This window comes from Biomphalaria glabrata, chromosome 7 (assembly GCF_947242115.1).
Source record: "Biomphalaria glabrata chromosome 7, xgBioGlab47.1, whole genome shotgun sequence".
NCBI lineage: Eukaryota > Metazoa > Mollusca > Gastropoda > Planorbidae > Biomphalaria > Biomphalaria glabrata.
The window spans coordinates 14439379-14461707 of NC_074717.1; the positions used below are offsets into that span (position 1 = coordinate 14439379).

The 22329-nt window shown below is 33.1% G+C and overlaps 1 protein-coding gene across 2 annotated transcripts in view; it reads right to left on the minus strand.

Moving 5' to 3' along the window:
- Positions 1 to 1603: 1603 nt before the first annotated feature.
- LOC106070345 (zinc finger protein 236-like) overlaps positions 1604 to 22329 on the minus strand; it is a 29132-nt gene continuing 8406 nt past the window's right edge. For both annotated transcript variants that reach the window (XM_056035595.1, XM_056035596.1), the window contains exons 4-15: positions 21141 to 21326; positions 20169 to 20381; positions 19282 to 19455; positions 18437 to 18724; positions 17840 to 18004; positions 16746 to 17035; positions 16345 to 16582; positions 15501 to 15746; positions 8994 to 9224; positions 8453 to 8536; positions 6837 to 7864; positions 1604 to 3407 (exon numbers count right to left, since the gene is read on the minus strand). In XM_056035595.1, the coding sequence (XP_055891570.1) occupies positions 3317 to 3407; positions 6837 to 7864; positions 8453 to 8536; positions 8994 to 9224; positions 15501 to 15746; positions 16345 to 16582; positions 16746 to 17035; positions 17840 to 18004; positions 18437 to 18724; positions 19282 to 19455; positions 20169 to 20381; positions 21141 to 21326 (3234 nt within the window). In that variant the 3' untranslated portion in view covers positions 1604 to 3316. The remainder of the gene's footprint in view (positions 3408 to 6836; positions 7865 to 8452; positions 8537 to 8993; positions 9225 to 15500; positions 15747 to 16344; positions 16583 to 16745; positions 17036 to 17839; positions 18005 to 18436; positions 18725 to 19281; positions 19456 to 20168; positions 20382 to 21140; positions 21327 to 22329) is intronic.

Genomic DNA, 22329 nt, shown 5'->3' on the forward strand with positions numbered 1-22329 from the left:
CTAGATGGAACCAATAGTTAGTTTATGCATTGTTGTTATCAAGAATCGCATTGTCGCGGATGCTGATCCCCTTGGCTTAAAATTGTAGGAATTCAGACCCTCTTGTGCACTGAGCCCGTGCAATAAATCCTGCCTGTTACTCTACTGTCGGTGTCAGCATCAGTTTGTTCACGTAGCAACACAATGGGTTTGTTAGTTACAAAATGGAACGAAAGGGTACCCATACATTTGTAGATACCTGAGAGTTTGTTCTTTTTCTTAAGAACTTCTGAATATTATTATTAGTTTTTGCAACCATGTATATAGTCAAATCATGTCAATATAATTGTCATTTTCAAACGAATGTCTCAGATGTAAACCAGTTCATAGAAATGTTTTAGTAGATGTGTATTTGATCAGTCTACCCTTTAACTACATGTCAACAATTGTACAATAAAATATATGTATTTTGACATTTCTTAAAGAACGATTGTTTACCATTTTATAATAAAATCAAGTTTGTTGTTTTTTAGATCATGTTTTCCTTTTTATATATTTCCTTCAATTACAAATGTCTAACAAGTTCAGAACAAAGATTTCCTCGCTTAGAAATCTTTCCTTAGAGCAGTTAAATGTATACCTTGAACAAATCTAGCTTCAATGCAATCTAAACACACTGCCTCAAAGACAATTGTAAGTTCTGTAGGTTAAACTAAATTAATAGTTTGAAATTCATTAGATTCCGTCGTCTATTGATAAAAACTGTATGGTTTAAAACTAGAGTAATCATCTCGCTGGAGTGTGTTTCTGTAGCTATGGAGACACATATCATGCTGTTTGAAATATGTTTTTGTACAACTCTATGCGCTGTGAACACAGAGAGAGAGAGCTTTGAATTAATGTACAGGATTCAAGCGCCTTTGTTTGATGACACAAGGGAATGAACCTGGTTGAACACAATATAGAAATGCATAAGTTATCTTGAAGCAGAGTTCAAAATAAACGGGAGTTATTCCGGAGGTATTTTTTTTGTATCTCTCTGGAAAAATCAATAAACTATTATGTATGAGTGGAATTGAATACCCTAGGTTGCAGATAGGAATATTGATAATTTTTAAACAAAAACTTTTTACTCATTTGACATACAAACGCAATGATAGTCAAAAGTATCAGCTTAGTACACTGAGGGAGTTGCTGTGTCAAAGTCAAAACTAATCCGATGAGACAATATATATGCAAATACATTGGAAGGAGACCAATCATCTCTTAGTAGAGTTGAATGAAAACAACAAGTGATTCAAAACTAAGTATTAGATTTAATATCGCACTGTGAGTCAAGACAAAATTCAAATATGTTTGTAAATAGTTCAGGTACAATAAACTAAACCTATGTAGGTGCCCAGTTTGTACTCTTGTCTTTTAGGGAAAACAACTCAAATGTGTTGTATTCTGAACTAGTTTGTCTCTGTATTATGTTTGTCTCTGTATTATGTTTGTGTTTGTATGTTTGTGTATGAAATGTTTTAGGATCCAATGTGATTTCAAGAAACTTCCTATGTACACTACAGACCAATCTTGGAGACATTGACACACACACATATCAAATGAGACAAGAAGAAAGTGGTTCTTATAAATAATTGTATTGACTGTACATTTGTTTCAAGACAACATCAACAGAAAGGAAATGTGTGCAGACATAATACAACAATATGGTACAGGTCACAATAGCAACTTTAAGGTCAATATTTTTAATAGAGGTCATCAAGGAATCATATTTTACAGCAACCAGAACCCAATAATAAAAAATGTGACTCTTTAGCAGTGGCTCACACACACACACACACGCATTAGATAGTGAGGTAATAAATAGGTCTAGACTAAACAACATTGACACACTTGTAATTCTACACTAAATATATTAACCCTAACCCTAACATTTGTCATACTAACTCAACCTTTAATTTTAACTTAGTCCTGACTCTTCAGCTATACTTAATGTTGTAGCTAGCAATCAGACAGAGATCTGATACAAGTTAAGTTCATTATCTTCAACACACTGTAGTCTATATGTCATGATATGTTTATATGTTATCCACTCAATATGTACATTCAGTCAAATCACCAAGGGTTCAATTTAGTAGATACTTTGCCACCAAGGTACATCCTATTCAAATCTCCTATTACATATCACTGGCTGGTCAAATGGTCAGCACTTCAGATGGTCAGCACTGTAACAGAGGTCAAACCCCGTTCACTCTCCCCACCTACAATGTTAATTAAGGAAATGACTAAAATCCCTTCCCCTAGAAGTGTCTCATTAATTAGAATAGAAAAAAATGAAATGATTCAGTGTTTTCACTGACTAGAACAAGCAACTCAATGAGTGGTGAAGAGAAGTGTCAGAACATAACAAAACGAATCATGATCACTAACAGTGCAGGTCATCTTAGGCTGCACTACAAGTCTGTCATTTGTAATCAACCTCATGTTCCCAATAGGTCAACATTGAAAGATATCTTGATGATTAGTCTGTGCCATGCTAGAAGAAAGAAGTCTTTCACTCCTATTGAGGGGAGGGAGATTCTCTGAGACACTTCTGAATGACCTTGTGTCTCTAACACAACTCAAGACTCCAAAGTGAAAGTGATAGTTCAAACATTGAGAACTCTTGGTGTCCTAGTTCTCATGTTACAAGGCTAATAGGTAAAGAACAATCTATTTGAACAGCTCTATAGCAAGAGTACAATCGGGTTAAGGCAATATATATATCTTTGTTCTGAATGGTATTTATGGAACATTTCTTATTTTAGAAATGTCTATATAAAGTAAGGATAAAGGCCAGAAGCTCAGTGTGTATGTTATAGGTAAGATGTAAAAAAGAGACATACATACTTTGATATCAAATGGTGTTCAGCTTTTCCATATTTTCACTTTATTTCTGAAAATGCATTGATGTTACGGAACTACCATTCAATTAAATGTTTTTTTACCTAATATACCCTATACTGATCATGAACTAAACTTTGGCTCAATCTAGATCTAAGTTTACATACTAAATCTGTGATCAAAACAAATGTATCCACTCAAAGATGGGTTCAGTTTAGAGAAAACTATTTCCATCATCTGCTCTGTGCTGACCACTACCCCATCAATCCATCCCCACAGTTTGAACTGTCTGTCTTCTCCAGCCAAGTGTTTAGCTCCATGGATTTAGTTGGGGCAGAAATAGAAGAAGTTTAGAAAATACAAGAGTATCACTAGTCCATTCTGGGTTGACAAGTCCATTCAACGAATTTGAAACTTTACAATCAATGCCATCAACTTGACACAATCCTACTCACATGCTGACTCTAACTAGAGCTTTTCTGACTCGCTTTCCAGTCCTCACTAGTGATGGGTCAGCTCCTGATACACGCTTTCTGGAATACCTGGCAGGAAGAAACAAAAGTATGTTCAAGTATCTAGACCAATCAAATTATTGTTATGCCTGATCATTGTTCACAGGGGAGGCTACCCTAATAAATAAAAGCCAAAATAGTTTGAAAATGTCTGTACTTCTGTAAAAGTGGGTTATAATTACAGAATTTGTCTAGCAAAGAAATACCACTTTTCTACTACAAAAGTCAAAACAGAAAAGGACAGCAGTTTATTATGTTAGCACATTTTATCCTATATATTGTAACCAACCAAAAGGTGAATTTTTAAAAACATTTTTACAAAGCTTACATCAACTCTCTCTGTCTGACTAGTAAAAAGTTTGTACACAAACCTTACCACACCCATCAACAGGGGCAGACTGGCTATATGGGCATTTGGGCAAATGCCCGGTGGGCCGGTACCCAAATGGGCCGGTAGGGCCACCGAAATGCCTGATCGAAGTCACTATGGCACATATCAAGTTGTTAAAGGTTTTATAATATCCTTATTAGGTTATTATTATTTTTTTTATAAAAGGCCCTCTGAGCGTCGTGTTTAAACAAAAAGTCTTTCACAGACATTACAATGTAATACTCTTTTAACCAAACACATTATCCGAAAATAAAATGTAGAATGTAGACAGTGCTACTAGTAGGCTTCATCTTTTTAGGGCCTACATCAGTGATTCCAAAAGTGGTCTATATAGACCCCCAGGGGTCTACAAAGACTTCCAAGGTGTCTACGAAAGTGAAAAAATTAATTGGGGGTCTATGAGATGTCCAAGGGGGTCTTTGATAATGGATTTCATTTAAGCAGGTCGTGACTTTAATTTTCAATCCCATTAATGTAATTATTTCGTACACTAATATATGATTTGTAACTTAGTTAATCCTTTACATATTTACCCTGCTATTCAAACGATCATTGTTGTATTTAATTTCAATACTTATTTAAAAAGCTTAATGTTGTCTACATGTAACTAATGTTTAACAAAAAGAAATGTAGACTGTACTGCGTTGATTATTTAAACCTGGGCTTCATTCCTTCCTTGTCAAATAAGCGGTTGCCTAAGTACCTTTTTATGGCGATATCAAACTAATTACTCTGTAGGATCATTTGAGACGCATCTGCCATGATAAAAAGTAAAAGGTTTGAAAAACTTTCGAATTCTAAAAAATAAAGTTCAGAATAGACCCACAAGATATCTTCAACATCATGTAGAGAAGATGGTTGTTTGTGAGCGTCCTACAAATTCTCTCAACTTATAGCCAATTATGGAAACACTATAGATAAAACATTGATTTTATCAGCCGTTGACGTATTCTTAAAAACTTGTTTTACACAAACCTACCCAAACCGACGATATTATTAAACGAATACTTTAAGCAACAATACAGTTCAAGGGCACATCGGAGTACGAGTTATAAAAGCTTCTTATGTAATTCTTTGCAAACAAATATACAGTTTGGGATCAGCTGTATCGTAAGCTCTGACAAGGTTTAGTGTTGTGTGCTGCAAATTGCCCAAGGATCGCCGGCTCCTTATTTTCCCTTAAGGTTGACGGACGAAAACTTTCCCATGTTTAGGTATAGCTACAAGGCAGCAGAGGTTTGAATTCAGTTTTCCTTCTGCTAGGCTGGTTGCAAGTCAAGGCTAATGAGTTCCTCCTGCCAGAATCTTACTGGTTTAGGCTCCAGTTACTCGGCTTTGCCCCTTCTCCTGTTATTAAAAACAATATTTGAGCCACACGTGAAGGATCAAGAAATAAACGAGAAAATGTTCATTGCGAAAACTTGTACAATGGCAAATTAGTAAATTAATTAATATTTATGTTTCGGAGATTACTTCATAGAACAAAAAAAAATCCCTATATGAAACAATATCAGTAGCAACACATTTCCAGTGTGTTTGTTGATTCCTGTAATTCATATTAATTGTTATTCGAATTGGTTTAAATGTGACTTTATCAATAAAAAAGATAGATCTTTCTAACTTACAAAGTAGCTTTAAATTACATATTCTCTATTCGACTCACTACAGTTAGAAATACGTTTGAAAAAAATGGAATTGATGAATTTGCAATATAAGTTAACAGGGAGTCTACCAAAAACCAGAAAATATGGCAAGGGGTCTACGAGACAAAAAAGTTTGGGAAGCACTGGCCTACATAATTGCTGATTTAAAAAGACGCTATATTGCTAATTAAGATATAATAGAGTTCACTGTATGCATGCATATCGATACATTATCAAACTTAACAATGATTTTTAAAGACCGATACACCTAGACATGGATGCCCATCACATGATAGAGAATTTGTGGGCCGAATTTTATAGAAATGCCCGGGCCGATTTTGACACCCAGTCCGCCCCTGCCCATCAAGATACAATTTTGCACTATTATTTCTTTTACCTGACAAAACAAAAGAATCATAAAAAAACAACAACCAATTACCGGTAGTTAATTAATTATTGGTAATTAATTATTTGTTAAGTATCTCAAACAAGAGAAAGAAATTGTATATATATATATATATATATATATATATGAATGATGTGGTGGTTAAATAAGCATTTAAAAAGGGATCATGGTATAATATTCACCCATATGCTAGGACAAATTTGTACAAACACTCCTTCTTCCCTAGTGCTATTAGAGCATGGAATGGGTTGCCTGAGCTAGCCAGGAAAACCAGTGACTTGGCTGAATTTAAGTCATTGGTTAATATGCATGAATAAATGCATGACGCGTAGGACGTAATCATCTTCTTTTTTGAAGTAACGTCTGTATTATATAAGATAAGATAAGAGATATCCCTATCTCTCTCTCCCCCCACCACTTTCCCAACTAGTCCAGACAAGTGATAAGATGGTAGTATAGTGAGAAAGCTAATAGCATGAAATTGCGCTAAACAAAAACAACTGGTAAAAATTTTTGTAATCACATAGATTTATTTGATTGTTAGTCTACATCTATTACAAATGACATGACTGATCGAAACTAATTGATACAATATAAGCTTTGTTTATAAAAAAAATATTTTTTATTTTTCTTGTTTCTCATTTCATTTCATTCAAAAACTCAAGGTACAACTAAAGAAGTGAAACTACAAAATATTGATACATAGCAGAAAAAAAGATTACAAAGAGAGTTTGTGTTTTCAAACAAATTCATAATGAATGAACATTTGTCTTTGGAAACATGGTTCAGTGTGAGCATACCTAAAGAATGTTATTGAATGATCACGTAAGGACAAAAGGGTTGGAGAATAGCCAATCTTTTATTCCTGGTCACTAGAAGAAGACCACACAAAACTATGATAGTAGTTTACCCATTTTCAGGAGCCACTAAAAACTGGCACTATTTATATAGCACTAAATTTCAATAAAGGTAACTTTCATGGTAAGACTTTACAATTATTTGATGTGAATACAACTTACTTTTTGTGTTTCTCTGCTATCTGCTCTACCGGGGAATACTCCAATTTGATGTGGTCACAAGCTTCTGAGTTGTTAGACTGTATATCCATAGTCACACTTTTGATCTGACTTTCTTGTGTCTTACTGCTTGTATCTGGTTCAGTGTGTATTTGTTGTGAGGTCTCAGGGACTTCTGGGAATATCTCCATGCCTACATCACTAGAGTCACAGAAATGCTCTATTGGGGACAAAGTGTCTCTGGTCATGTCTACCTTGGAGTGACCAGCAGTATCCTGTGGAGTTTCTACCTGGTCACTGGACAGGATATTTGTTTTAAATGCAATGAGATGAGCGGAGGATGGCAGTGGGGGAGAGACTTTAGGATTGGATGCGAATGAAGGCGATAACAGTTCCTTGGGTGGGCTAGTGTCCACATTGTGGGGAGATCTCCCCATGCTTAGAGCATCTATAGAGAGTGTAGCAAACTTATTCTGTTTGTTCACTGTCTCTTTGTTCTTGGCAGTTTCCAATGTAGAGTTAGCTTTAGATTCTTCTTCCAAGCATGTTGAGTCTCCATCAGCTGGGCCCAGAGTTGACCCATCTGTTATGGCACAAACACTGGCAAGACCAGCAAAGTCACTCAACTGTTCAGGTGCCACAGAAATCATACAAGATTTACTGTCCAAGGAAATATTCAGAGTGTCCATGTCTCCTGCTATCAGCTGTACACCACTACCACCAAAGGAAGCCAACATTTTTAACAAGGAGTCTTTGTCCACTGCCACATTGACCAGAGTAGGTTGACCAGTTTCACTGGACAGGCAAGTATATCCTTTAACTACCACATACTGTGGGCCACTAGAAGTGCCAGGCTGGTCTGCTTCAGTGGTCAGCAGAGTGGGAGGCATGGAGGAAGGAGTGATGCCCTGCATAATGGAGGTCAGAGTCTCTGATGTATTGTCAGACATGTGTTCTGTAATGTGCTCAGCTATTTCTGATTGATCCAGCAATGAATCAGTATGAGACTCTGTAAGAAACTCTTCATCAAGCTAGAAGAACAAGAAAAGAATGCAAGTAAATGTTTACTCAGAAATGAAAGATTAATAAAAAAAAATTATCAAATAAAATGTCAAAGAAAATTGTTAGTGAACTGGTGAATCTAAAGAAAAAACAAAACATTAAGCAAAAAAAAAAAAATTTGCTGTCCTGACTCCTGTATGGCCAATTAAGGGAAGGGAAGTGATCACAAGGTGGACAAAGAAAACCCTTTAGGGACACACTCAAAGCTTCTCTGAAAGCCTTCAGCATTGAACCAGCCACCTGGGAAGACAGAAGCACATGACAGAGCATAATGGTGTTGCGCAGAGAAAACTGGCACACAAATCGTAGAGGACAAGAGAACAGCACTGGCAGAAGAAAAGAGAGAAAAAAAAGCATGGCGGATGACACTAGCTCCAGCTGGAATAACCTGCCCAGTGTGCAGTCGAACATTCTGGGCTCACATAGGTCTCATCAGCCACATGAAGAGGTACAAAACCCCAGTGCAAAGCCCTCAGCCCCCTGTATGACAAAAGTGGTCATCATCGAACCATGATGGATGAACTATATTGATAAAATCTGTGAGTGTAGTTACTTACTGAAGTTTTATTCTCCAGCTTTTTCTCCTGTACAAAGTCTGTCTCTGTCTCAGACTCTAGTTCAGCTTGTGTACTGGCCTCACACTGGAGATGGACATTAGTTGACAGGTATTAAATACAGTTGTTTACTGAATAGCTTTACAATGCTCATCAATTATCCTGTTTATTTCTTATATAATTAGTTCTTATACCAAGAAGGTCAACTACATCATCTAGTCATTCTTGTTCTAACAACTTAAGGGATCTAATAAATTAATATCATCATAGGCTGAGGTTTACAAGATACTGAAAGAGAACATCAGACTAAAAAGCTGTTCAATCCATTCAACAGACCAAAGTTCTACAGTATCAAACTTTGTTATATTTACTTTATCAAGTCAAATGTTGTTTTTTTATTTGAGGACGAACTAGTCAATTGGTTACATGCAATTAAGATGGTGAAAGAAATTTTAATGATTTTGTTTTGTCATCTAGATTGAAACCTGCTTAAAACTATAAGTGTCAGTGGGTTGGATGAAATGTTGATGGCCTGTCCACTAACCTGAGAAGACTCCCCACCAGTGACATCATCATCATTTCCATGGTCAGCTGCATCTTTCTTCTTAAGGTTAGTATGTTTGACTGGTGAACTCTGGAGAATCTGATCATGACTGTCATCATCATCTGCACTTTCTTTCTCAGAGTTGACATCTGAACAGTTGGTCTCTAGCTCTTGGCCTTTGTCATTATTGGAGAGTGCAGAGAACAGATCATCAATGTTCAACTTGTCTCCCTGAGGCCAACAAAATAGTTCAGGGCCAAAATTATTTTTTACAGATCAACAAAGTTACTACCTACCTATGCGTTGAGATAAATATGACATGAACTATTAAGGATCTCTATCTAACTATCTACTTGAACTATTAAGCATCTCAAACTATCTACTTGAACTATTAAGCATCTCTAACTATCTACTTGAACTATTAAGCATCTCTATCTAACTATCTACTTGAACTATTAAGCATCTCTATCTATCTACTTGAACTATTAAGCATCTCAAACTATCTACTTGAACTATTAAGCATCTCTATCTAACTATCTACTTGAACTATTAAGCATCTCTAACTATTTACTTGAACTATTAAGCATCTCAAACTATCTACTTGAACTATTAAGCATCTCTAACTATCTACTTGAACTATTAAGCATCTCTAACTATCTACTTGAACTATTAAGCATCTCTAACTATCTACTTGAACTATTAAGCATCTCTAACTATCTACTTGAACTATTAAGCATCTCTAACTATCTACTTGAACTATTAAGCATCTCTAACTATCTACTTGAACTATTAAGCATCTCTAACTATCTACTTGAACTATTAAGCATCTCTAACTATCTACTTGAACTATTAAGCATCTCTAACTATCTACTTGAACTATTAAGCATCTCTATCTAACTATCTACTTGAACTATTAAGCATCTCTAACTATCTACTTGAACTATTAAGCATCTCTATCTAACTATCTACTTGAACTATTAAGCATCTCTAACTATCTACTTGAACTATTAAGCATCTCTAACTATCTACTTGAACTATTAAGCATCTCTATCTAACTATCTACTTGAACTATTAAGCATCTCTATCTAACTATCTACTTGAACTATTAAGCATCTCTAACTATCTACTTGAACTATTAAGCATCTCTAACTATCTACTTGAACTATTAAGGATCTCTATCTAACTATCTACTTGAACTATTAAGCATCTCTATCTAACTATCTACTTGAACTATTAAGCATCTCTAACTATCTACTTGAACTATTAAGCATCTCTAACTATCTACTTGAACTATTAAGGATCTCTATCTAACTATCTACTTGAACTATTAAGCATCTCTAACTATCTACTTGAACTATTAAGCATCTCTAACTATCTACTTGAACTATTAAGCATCTCTAACTATCTACTTGAACTATTAAGCATCTCTAACTATCTACTTGAACTATTAAGGATCTCTATCTAACTATCTACTTGAACTATTAAGCATCTCTAACTATCTACTTGAACTATTAAGGATCTCTATCTAACTATCTACTTGAACTATTAAGCATCTCTAACTATCTACTTGAACTATTAAGCATCTCTATCTAACTATCTACTTGAACTATTAAGCATCTCTATCTATCTATCTACTTGAACTATTAAGCATCTCTAACTATCTACTTGAACTATTAAGCATCTCTAACTATCTACTTGAACTATTAAGCATCTCTAACTATCTACTTGAACTATTAAGCATCTCAAACTATCTACTTGAACTATTAAGCATCTCTAACTATCTACTTGAACTATTAAGCATCTCTAACTATCTACTTGAACTATTAAGCATCTCTAACTATCTACTTGAACTATTAAGCATCTCTAACTATCTACTTGAACTATTAAGCATCTCTATCTATCTACTTGAACTATTAAGCATCTCTAACTATCTACTTGAACTATTAAGCATCTCTAACTATCTACTTGAACTATTAAGCATCTCTATCTAACTATCTACTTGAACTATTAAGCATCTCTAACTATCTACTTGAACTATTAAGCATCTCTATCTATCTACTTGAACTATTAAGCATCTCTATCTATCTACTTGAACTATTAAGCATCTCTAACTATCTACTTGAACTATTAAGCATCTCTATCTAACTATCTACTTGAACTATTAAGCATCTCTATCTATCTACTTGAACTATTAAGCATCTCTAACTATCTACTTGAACTATTAAGCATCTCTATCTAACTATCTACTTGAACTATTAAGCATCTCTAACTATCTACTTGAACTATTAAGCATCTCTAACTATCTACTTGAACTATTAAGCATCTCTATCTATCTACTTGAACTATTAAGCATCTCTAACTATCTACTTGAACTATTAAGCATCTCTAACTATCTACTTGAACTATTAAGCATCTCTAACTATCTACTTGAACTATTAAGCATCTCTAACTATCTACTTGAACTATTAAGCATCTCTAACTATCTACTTGAACTATTAAGCATCTCTAACTATCTACTTGAACTATTAAGCATCTCTATCTATCTACTTGAACTATTAAGCATCTCTAACTATCTACTTGAACTATTAAGCATCTCTAACTATCTACTTGAACTATTAAGCATCTCTAACTATCTACTTGAACTATTAAGCATCTCTAACTATCTACTTGAACTATTAAGCATCTCAAACTATCTACTTGAACTATTAAGCATCTCTAACTATCTACTTGAACTATTAAGCATCTCTAACTATCTACTTGAACTATTAAGCATCTCTATCTATCTACTTGAACTATTAAGCATCTCAAACTATCTACTTGAACTATTAAGGATCTCTATCTAACTATCTACTTGAACTATTAAGCATCTCTATCTATCTACTTGAACTATTAAGCATCTCTATCTATCTACTTGAACTATTAAGCATCTCTAACTATCTACTTGAACTATTAAGCATCTCTATCTATCTATCTACTTGAACTATTAAGCATCTCTATCTAACTATCTACTTGAACTATTAAGCATCTCTAACTATCTACTTGAACTATTAAGCATCTCTATCTAACTATCTACTTGAACTATTAAGCATCTCTAACTATCTACTTGAACTATTAAGCATCTCTATCTAACTATCTACTTGAACTATTAAGCATCTCTAACTATCTACTTGAACTATTAAGCATCTCTAACTATCTACTTGAACTATTAAGCATCTCTATCTATCTACTTGAACTATTAAGCATCTCTAACTATCTACTTGAACTATTAAGCATCTCTAACTATCTACTTGAACTATTAAGCATCTCTAACTATCTACTTGAACTATTAAGCATCTCTAACTATCTACTTGAACTATTAAGCATCTCTAACTATCTACTTGAACTATTAAGCATCTCTAACTATCTACTTGAACTATTAAGCATCTCTATCTATCTACTTGAACTATTAAGCATCTCTAACTATCTACTTGAACTATTAAGCATCTCTAACTATCTACTTGAACTATTAAGCATCTCTAACTATCTACTTGAACTATTAAGCATCTCTAACTATCTACTTGAACTATTAAGCATCTCAAACTATCTACTTGAACTATTAAGCATCTCTAACTATCTACTTGAACTATTAAGCATCTCTAACTATCTACTTGAACTATTAAGCATCTCTATCTATCTACTTGAACTATTAAGCATCTCAAACTATCTACTTGAACTATTAAGGATCTCTATCTAACTATCTACTTGAACTATTAAGCATCTCTAACTATCTACTTGAACTATTAAGCATCTCTAACTATCTACTTGAACTATTAAGCATCTCTAACTATCTACTTGAACTATTAAGCATCTCAAACTATCTACTTGAACTATTAAGCATCTCTAACTATCTACTTGAACTATTAAGGATCTCTATCTAACTATCTACTTGAACTATTAAGCATCTCTAACTATCTACTTGAACTATTAAGCATCTCTAACTATCTACTTGAACTATTAAGCATCTCTAACTATCTACTTGAACTATTAAGCATCTCTATCTAACTATCTACTTGAACTATTAAGCATCTCTAACTATTTACTTGAACTATTAAGCATCTCTAACTATCTACTTGAACTATTAAGCATCTCTAACTATCTACTTGAACTATTAAGGATCTCTATCTAACTATCTACTTGAACTATTAAGCATCTCTAACTATCTACTTGAACTATTAAGCATCTCTAACTATCTACTTGAACTATTAAGCATCTCTAACTATCTACTTGAACTATTAAGCATCTCTATCTAACTATCTACTTGAACTATTAAGCATCTCTAACTATTTACTTGAACTATTAAGCATCTCTAACTATCTACTTGAACTATTAAGCATCTCTAACTATCTACTTGAACTATTAAGCATCTCTAACTATTTACTTGAACTATTAAGCATCTCTAACTATCTACTTGAACTATTAAGCATCTCTAACTATCTACTTGAACTATTAAGCATCTCTAACTATTTACTTGAACTATTAAGCATCTCTAACTATCTACTTGAACTATTAAGCATCTCTAACTATCTACTTGAACTATTAAGCATCTCAAACTATCTACTTGAACTATTAAGCATCTCTAACTATCTACTTGAACTATTAAGCATCTCTAACTATTTACTTGAACTATTAAGCATCTCAAACTATCTACTTGAACTATTAAGCATCTCTAACTATCTACTTGAACTATTAAGCATCTCAAACTATCTACTTGAACTATTAAGCATCTCTAACTATTTACTTGAACTATTAAGCATCTCTAACTATCTACTTGAACTATTAAGCATCTCTAACTATCTACTTGAACTATTAAGCATCTCAAACTATCTACTTGAACTATTAAGCATCTCTAACTATCTACTTGAACTATTAAGCATCTCTAACTATCTACTTGAACTATTAAGCATCTCTAACTATCTACTTGAACTATTAAGCATCTCTAACTATCTACTTGAACTATTAAGCATCTCTAACTATCTACTTGAACTATTAAGCATCTCAAACTATCTACTTGAACTATTAAGCATCTCAAACTATCTACTTGAACTATTAAGCATCTCTAACTATTTACTTGAACTATTAAGCATCTCTAACTATCTACTTGAACTATTAAGCATCTCTAACTATCTACTTGAACTATTAAGCATCTCTAACTATTTACTTGAACTATTAAGCATCTCTAACTATCTACTTGAACTATTAAGCATCTCTAACTATCTACTTGAACTATTAAGCATCTCAAACTATCTACTTGAACTATTAAGCATCTCTAACTATCTACTTGAACTATTAAGCATCTCTAACTATCTACTTGAACTATTAAGCATCTCTATCTAACTATCTACTTGAACTATTAAGCATCTCTAACTATCTATCTACTTGAACTATTAAGCATCTCTATCTAACTATCTACTTGAACTATTAAGCATCTCTAACTATCTACTTGAACTATTAAGCATCTCTAACTATCTACTTGAACTATTAAGCATCTCTATCTATCTATCTACTTGAACTATTAAGCATCTCTAACTATCTACTTGAACTATTAAGCATCTCTAACTATCTACTTGAACTATTAAGCATCTCTAACTATCTACTTGAACTATTAAGCATCTCTAACTATCTACTTGAACTATTAAGCATCTCTATCTAACTATCTACTTGAACTATTAAGCATCTCTAACTATTTACTTGAACTATTAAGCATCTCTAACTATCTACTTGAACTAATAAGCATCTCTAACTATCTATTTGAACTATTAAGCATCTCTAACTATCTACTTGAACTATTAACACTACCAGACTGATGGACCGCTTTTTCTGATTTCCAAAATGGTTGCAATGCTGGTGACCATTTTTTCAGTATTTGACGATTTCATTAAAAAATGATTCAGAATTTAAAACTAACCAACCAGTCAAAATAAAACCATATGTTTAGTTTTGCAAATGGCTGCTCCCATATTTTTACATTGAATTAGTGTGGTTTGGCATGAAAATTTTTCGGAAAATTTGAAATAAACATGAATAAGGAACATATAGGCTTGTAATAAACTTTTAAGTTGATCAATATTTTAGTTGATTTAGACTGAGAAATAAAAACTTCATACAAAAGAAAGTTTTTACTTGCATTGAATGATACTGTGAGAGACTGAATGATAAAAAATTTTGAATTTCGTTAGATCTAGTCCTTCAAAGATAGTAAATAAGGGTGTGACCTCAGGACATGGGGAATAGTCTTTTTCAGGGACTGGTAGACTTAAAACATAGGGTTGTATGTTTTGAAGTCCCAGGTGAAAGAAATTTAAAAAACAAAAAGAAACTCAGAGTTGAATGAGTTACATCAATAGAAAAATGTCTTAAGAAAAAAGATATTATTGTGTATGCAGTGGAAACATATCAGTCCAGCATGTGGCTTAAAAAACAGACCAAAAAAAAACCATGGTCCATCCTTGAAACCCAAAGTTCACTTACAATCGGTAGCTTGGAGGAGATTTCTTCCAGAGTACCATCGGGGTGAACAATGACAACCTGTGGCACATCTCCAAGTTTTCCATCCTTGATGTCCTGCAGCAGGTTCCTGTGTAGTGTACCAGAGGCCAGAGGACCACTGATCAGGTGACTAGAATTAGAGCTGGACTCATTACTAAGTAGTATATCATGTTTACTTTGGTGGGTGTGTCCACTGGATGAGGTATTGTACATGGTCTGCTCTGCACTCTAAAAATGATGCAGATATATAAACTAATGAAACATGTGAAGACTGGACTTAAGATAAACTCAGTGTTGTCATGAACTAAACTTAGTTCTTATGAAAGACATCTCGGTAGGAATTCTTACAATAAACCATTTTAAATTTTTGATACATTTTCATTGGTATATATTTATGATTATTATTAAACTATTAAACATTTCAGTCACTTGATGAAAAAGTCAATAAAATACAAATGACCCTAATATATCATATTGAAAATTTGAAAGATTAAAAAGATCAAAACATCATTGACTTTAAATGGATGAGACTTTCAGAAAGTAATAGATGTGCAACTGGAAATTTTTTCCTATCTAAAACATTTGGACAGTATCACATGTAGGATGTTACAACAATTTATGTTCTGCAGCTTGACTATGAAAGGTTTTAAGAAACAAAAAGAAGTCTTCTTATAATGATAATAGTCAACTCAAAATACTATTACACATTTAACATTGTGTTAACACCAATTAGAAAGCAAGATTGAACATGAAGAATGACAGAGAACCAACTTTGTACAACTGCTACTCAATGGTTAACTTGATTTAGAATCAAGCATTGCCTTACTTCTTTATCCCTAGAGGCGTTGAGGTTCTCTTCAATCTGGCAAGCAATTTTGTGTTTATCCAGGCTCTGTTTTAAGTTGAAAGATACATGACATGAGTCACATTCATATTTCTTCCCATTGGAATGGATGGCAGCATGAGCATCAAAGCTACGCTCAGTATTGGCAATGAAATCACAGTCGTCACATTTGAAGCACTTCTCAATGTCGTGGCTTCGAACATGCTGTTTGTACGAGTATCTATAGTTCAAAAACATTCAAAAAAACACTTGATGGTAAATACATTATTTTGTTATTGAAATATTAATGAAATAATAAGTAAATTGTTAAATAAAAACATTAAAAAGAATATAACAGTTCATTTTTTAAATTTATACATTGATTTTTGGGCAAGCAATTATACCTGTCAGAAAACATCTGGCCACATTTCTTACACTCTAGTGGTGATCCTTCTGAATGTAGTTTATTGAAATGTATTTTTAAATCAGTCTTGCGTCCACAAGTGGTAGGACAAAGCTTGCATTGGAAGACAGGCTTGTTGCCAGAATGAATCAGTTTGTGAGCCTTTAGACTGTTGCTCTGAGTAAAGCGAGTGTGGCAGACATCACATTCATAGGGCTTTTCACCAGTGTGAATACGTAGATGACGCTTAAGCTTGTAAGTGTCCGGACTAGCATACGGACAGTGGGGACACTAGAAAAAAATGGAAACTCATTAGTTAGTTTAGAAAGCTTATATTAACTCTGCCTGTCTGGTAAAAAGTTAGTACATGTTATTTCTCCCACACCCATTTTCAGATAAAGTTGAAACTTTGCACAATTATTCATTGGCATAGACAAAACATGAATCAATAAAAAAAAATAACCAGTCAGTCAATTAATTACTGGTAATTAATTATTTAGTTTGATACCAACAAGGGAAATTATTTCTTCAGCATTCAAAGATATGGCTAAATATGTTGGGTTTAGTCTCCTTAGATAATTGAACACTTTATTTCAACATGAATCAATTTAAAAATTAATGAATTAGTCAATTAATTATTGGTAATTAATCCTTTTGTTTGATATTGAATAATGGAAATGACTTCTACATTATTGAGAGATATAGCTGTAAGTGCAGAATTCTTTCCTTTAGATAAGCTTTGTCTTTTAAAAAAGGATTTTTTATATTTTGTTTGTTTAAGGACTACATTTGTGTAATTCTACATATATTTCATGTTCTTTTATTTAGAAAACTAGGAGAGAGAAATATTTACAGATAGCAATAAAATGCAGAATTATTGTCATCAACAAGAAAGAGTTCACAAAATGTCCTAGAGAAATATTTGGTTTTCAAGATGTTCACAGAGCACGTAGACATTAGAACCAGAACCACAATTGTATTGTAGGCTTTGTATTAGAAAAGAAAGACAATTGTAATATTAAACGTGTAATTAATGAATAAGATGCTGTTAAAAAAACAAAAATAGATGAGCTTATTAGTCATGTTCATTCTTACCTTATAAGGTCTCTCCCCTGTATGTGACCGCATGTGTCGCTTCAGTTTAGACAACTCTACACTAGCGTAATCACAGTTAGGACATCGATGAGGTTTTTCAAATGTATGTCGGTAGCGAATGTGTCGCACCAACTCTCCAGAAGTAGTAAATGCAGCCCCACAGTCCTGTAAGAAAAACAAAACAAACACAATCAAATGTAATCAAAGATACAAAAAAAACATGATTACAGAATTCCTATCTACTTCAAGAAAACTTTAATCTTCATGAACATAAAGCCAGACAACTAGACAGAAAGTTTAAATTGTATTTATTATGTCTTTCTAAAACAAAAAAAAGATAAGTCCCCTAGATTTCTTTCATTGACCTGAATACATAACAGATGGATATCAAATTACCTACAATAAAGAGTATATTTCCATATTTATGTTGTTTAAAAATTTCACTAACAAAATAAGATTAAACATTGTACTCTACAGTTTTCAATAGCTGGTGAGCCTTGAGTGCAACATTCTTGAAATTCAATCTCTATTTGAAATGATAAAGATTATAGTGACACAAAGATTCTTAGTTAAGACACACAAAAACAAAATCCTTACCTTGCATTTGTGTGGGCGTATGCCTGTGTGTGTGTTGACATGGTTCATCAAGGAAGCAGGTGTCTTAAACCCACGCTCACACTCCTTGCACTTGTGGGGCCTCTCATCTGAATGAGTTTTCATGTGTCTAGCCAAGAGATACCGCTTGGGGCTAGTGTAATCACAATAATCACATACCAGCTGCATGTCAAAATTAGCTGTCAAAAATTTCTTGGGCACAACCCTAAGAACATGTTTGACTTCCCCATTGATTTCAAGTAAGCCTTCTGAATAGTCTGGATTTTCTTTCTGTTGAATGAAAATATAAATCTTTTTCTAAATCTATGATCCACAACTTTCATGGTCACATTATCAAATAAAAATTAGAAACTTGGGAGCTAAAAAAAGTGATAGAATAGTAAGAGAACAAAAGATTTCTAACTGAACTGATACAAACAATGCATGCTGTGAATACAGCAAGTCTTTTAAGACTGATTAATTCAATTAATGTCAAACACAGAGTTTACAAGTATAGAAAGAACTAATTGTGAAAGAAATTATTGGGTTGCATAAAACACTACAATTTGATCCTTGAAAAAGACATTCTACACCTTTCACACGACTGAGTAACAAGTGACAAGTTCATGTAACAAAAAGAACATGTAAACAAGTTTAGTCTGTGTTAAGTGTGACAAATTAAGTAGGTCACTACAGGGTGGACACAGTCAATACTGCAGTCTTCCTTAATCTTTTGGCTGGAAGATACTATGTCTTCTTAAGATGTATTTCTAGATAAAAACCAAGGTGCAACACAATTTATTTCATGGTGAAGGATCAATATTTTTTTGACTATCAAGTGCATGTACCATTATGTCCAAGATTTCAGCCATTTGCTGGTTGCTTTCCTTAGAGCCATCCTGTGGAGCCATGATCACATAATTCATCTCACCACCTTGGCTGAGTTCTGGAGGCATGATTGTTATAGTCTGGAAACCCAGGTCAGGATTCAAAGTCCCATCACTGGATAATAGAACAGACATCTGTAAATAAGAAACATTTTGTTTAATATTCTTATGTTCTTGTCTTCAAAGATATAAAATGCTATGTCTTTTCTCAAAAAAGATGAATATGTTAAAAAAAAACTGTTCAGAATAATGCAAATGTTAAATTAAACATTGTTCGCAAAGTAAATTTAGACATATTGACTCAATTGGGCTTCAAATACTTTAATGTAGTGGTTCAGTTGTATGTAAAGTTCCCAATATACAGACCTTGAATATACAAGACAATAAGAGAATATAAAGCAGTACATTTTGTACTTCTAAATTTTATTTGCACTGATATTGAATTAATTTCCCAAAGATTAAATATTTAAAATAATTTTTTTTTATTATTTTAACCACACATTATATTTCAATTTAATAATAAACTTTTGATTAAATTGCAGATATTAAACAAAATTAGGCTCTTATACTTAAATAATATAGGTTTTATGCCACAATAGCACTATACATACAACTAGATAAGGAGAAGGGAGTGTAATTAGTTCAATATACTAGATTTGTTTCTAGCAGTCCTCTGCAGGACACAGAAAGGTCAAAAAATCTAACAAGATTCGTGATTTCTAAGTTTTTGTTTACAATACTTTGATATCCATCAAAGATTTTAATTCTGAATGATGATCTCATTGTGTAAAATAAAATGATGATCTATAAAATGAAATAGTTACTCTTAGAGAGGTCACAAAACAAACCTGTAAAGCCTCAGCACTGATCTGTGTCCCCTGAGGTAGAGTTATGATACGAGGTTGGGAGTCAGATGAAGTTTGAAGCTGAATGATCTGGTTTTCATTGGATGACTTTGCATCTGTTGCCATGACATCTCCATTGTCAGCCACAGAACCCAAAGCAGAAGTCAAGATGGGCGTTGTATGAGTAGACCCAGCACTTACAAATGTAGAACTAGACTATAAAATAAATAATTGAATGCAAGACAATTTTACAAGCTGGTAATAATCCAATCATCTAAAAAAAGAACAGCTCTATTGAAATATATAAATAGCAAAGTTTTACAGGTAATTGGGCTTGGTAATGCAAGACCTCTAGATGTTTGTGTGGACACAGGAAAGCTATCCTTAACAAAATGTAAATGAAATTTGACTGTACCTAGAGACTAGTTAGTAGCATATTTAAGCTCTTCTTCCTGGTTGTAAAAATTAAACTAACACATTATAATTATTGAAAATGTGAATAAAATACTAGATCAAACAGCAGTTCATTTCTCAAACATCTTTCAAGTTTTAAGGTGCCATGTAAATTAATTAATTAATAAATAATTAATACTTTTATTTATAAAGCGCTGTTAACAAACAAAATGTAGGCTCAAGGCACAGTAATAACATTACAAACACAAACACGACAGTTAAAACGACAAACTAATCTAAAAAAGTTTTAAACAGTTAGGTCTTAATGTTCTTCTTGAAAGTAGTGTAGCATGTTGTCTGTCTAAGATCAATATATTCAGGCTACAATAAACTGTACTGCAGGGAAGAAAGATCCATATTAATTTAACCTTATTTGATCTAATCCATTTCATTGGAATCAAATGACATAATGTGACAAAGATTAAAAGCATAGATCTTTGAAAATGTTTCCCATAGAGCAACTCACAAAGTTTACAAAACAAGAATGAAATGGCTGAAGTTTTGAGAACAAAAAAATCTTACCCCATGGAGTGTTAGAACTCCATCTGTTGAAGTCAGTGTATCAGTGACCATATCTAGATCCTGATGTAATATTTGGGAGGTGTCCCCTAGTGTTAGGTACTGACCATCTTCATCTAATGACACAATCCTGATGACCTTACTCCCAGTAGGGTCAAGACTGTCCCCAAGTGATGTCATAATGAGACTCTGAAATCATGGAATAAATGGAGACTTTTTATAAACAAACAGCAATAATTATAGAATAAATTCAACACTGATGTTCATTTATGCGAGTTTTAAATTCATTCTAAATCAGGCATGTCAAACACTGCGTTTGCAGAGCCACTTTGCATGCGGCCCACTTGGCCACCTAAAGAATTATCAAAATAATGTTACATTTTTAAGCATTGAAAAGTCCCCACTAATTTTCAGGTAAAATATTTACTGCAAAAAAAAAAAAAAAAAAAAAAAAAAACTAAAACGTAACAATCAACTTCATTGAACTTATTAAGCATTCCTTAATTAAAAGATTTTTTTAAATAAATAATTTCACGAAAAAATTTTAAAAATTCAATCAGATGTAAATTTGTTTATTTATTAACTTTGAATTTTCTTAATGTTGATTTGTTAACTTTTTAATTATTATTAATAATCACTTCATAAATAAGATAATATGTTAAGAGTTGGACTTACAGAAAAAATATCAGTGATTACTATTGTAATTCAGTGACTACTAGGCCCCCTATATATTCAGTACTGTCAGCGGTTACAAGACAATTTACACTAGTTTACTAACAATTTAATTTCCCAGAATAATGGATTTAAATACTGATGAAGAATAACTACAGCAGCAACTGCTACTAAAAGAAAAATTAAGGACAAAGATAGATTGTTTCAAGAAAGATGGGAGTTAAATTATTTCTGCACATTGGTATCAAATAAGATTCACTGCTTAATATGCTATTCCTCCCCAAAGAGTACAATGTCAAACTATATTACGCTAATCACAAAAAGGCGTATGATGCTTACATCTGGAAAATGAGAGATAATTTTTAAAAATTTAAAAAGGCAACAAAAAGTATTTGTTAAACTGAACAATAAGAGTGAGTCTGAAATGAAAGCCAGCTATATTTTGTCAAACTTAATTGCAAGCCACAGCTAATCATGTAGTGAATGTGATTGTGGAGTGTGTTGTTAAAGCTGACGAAGT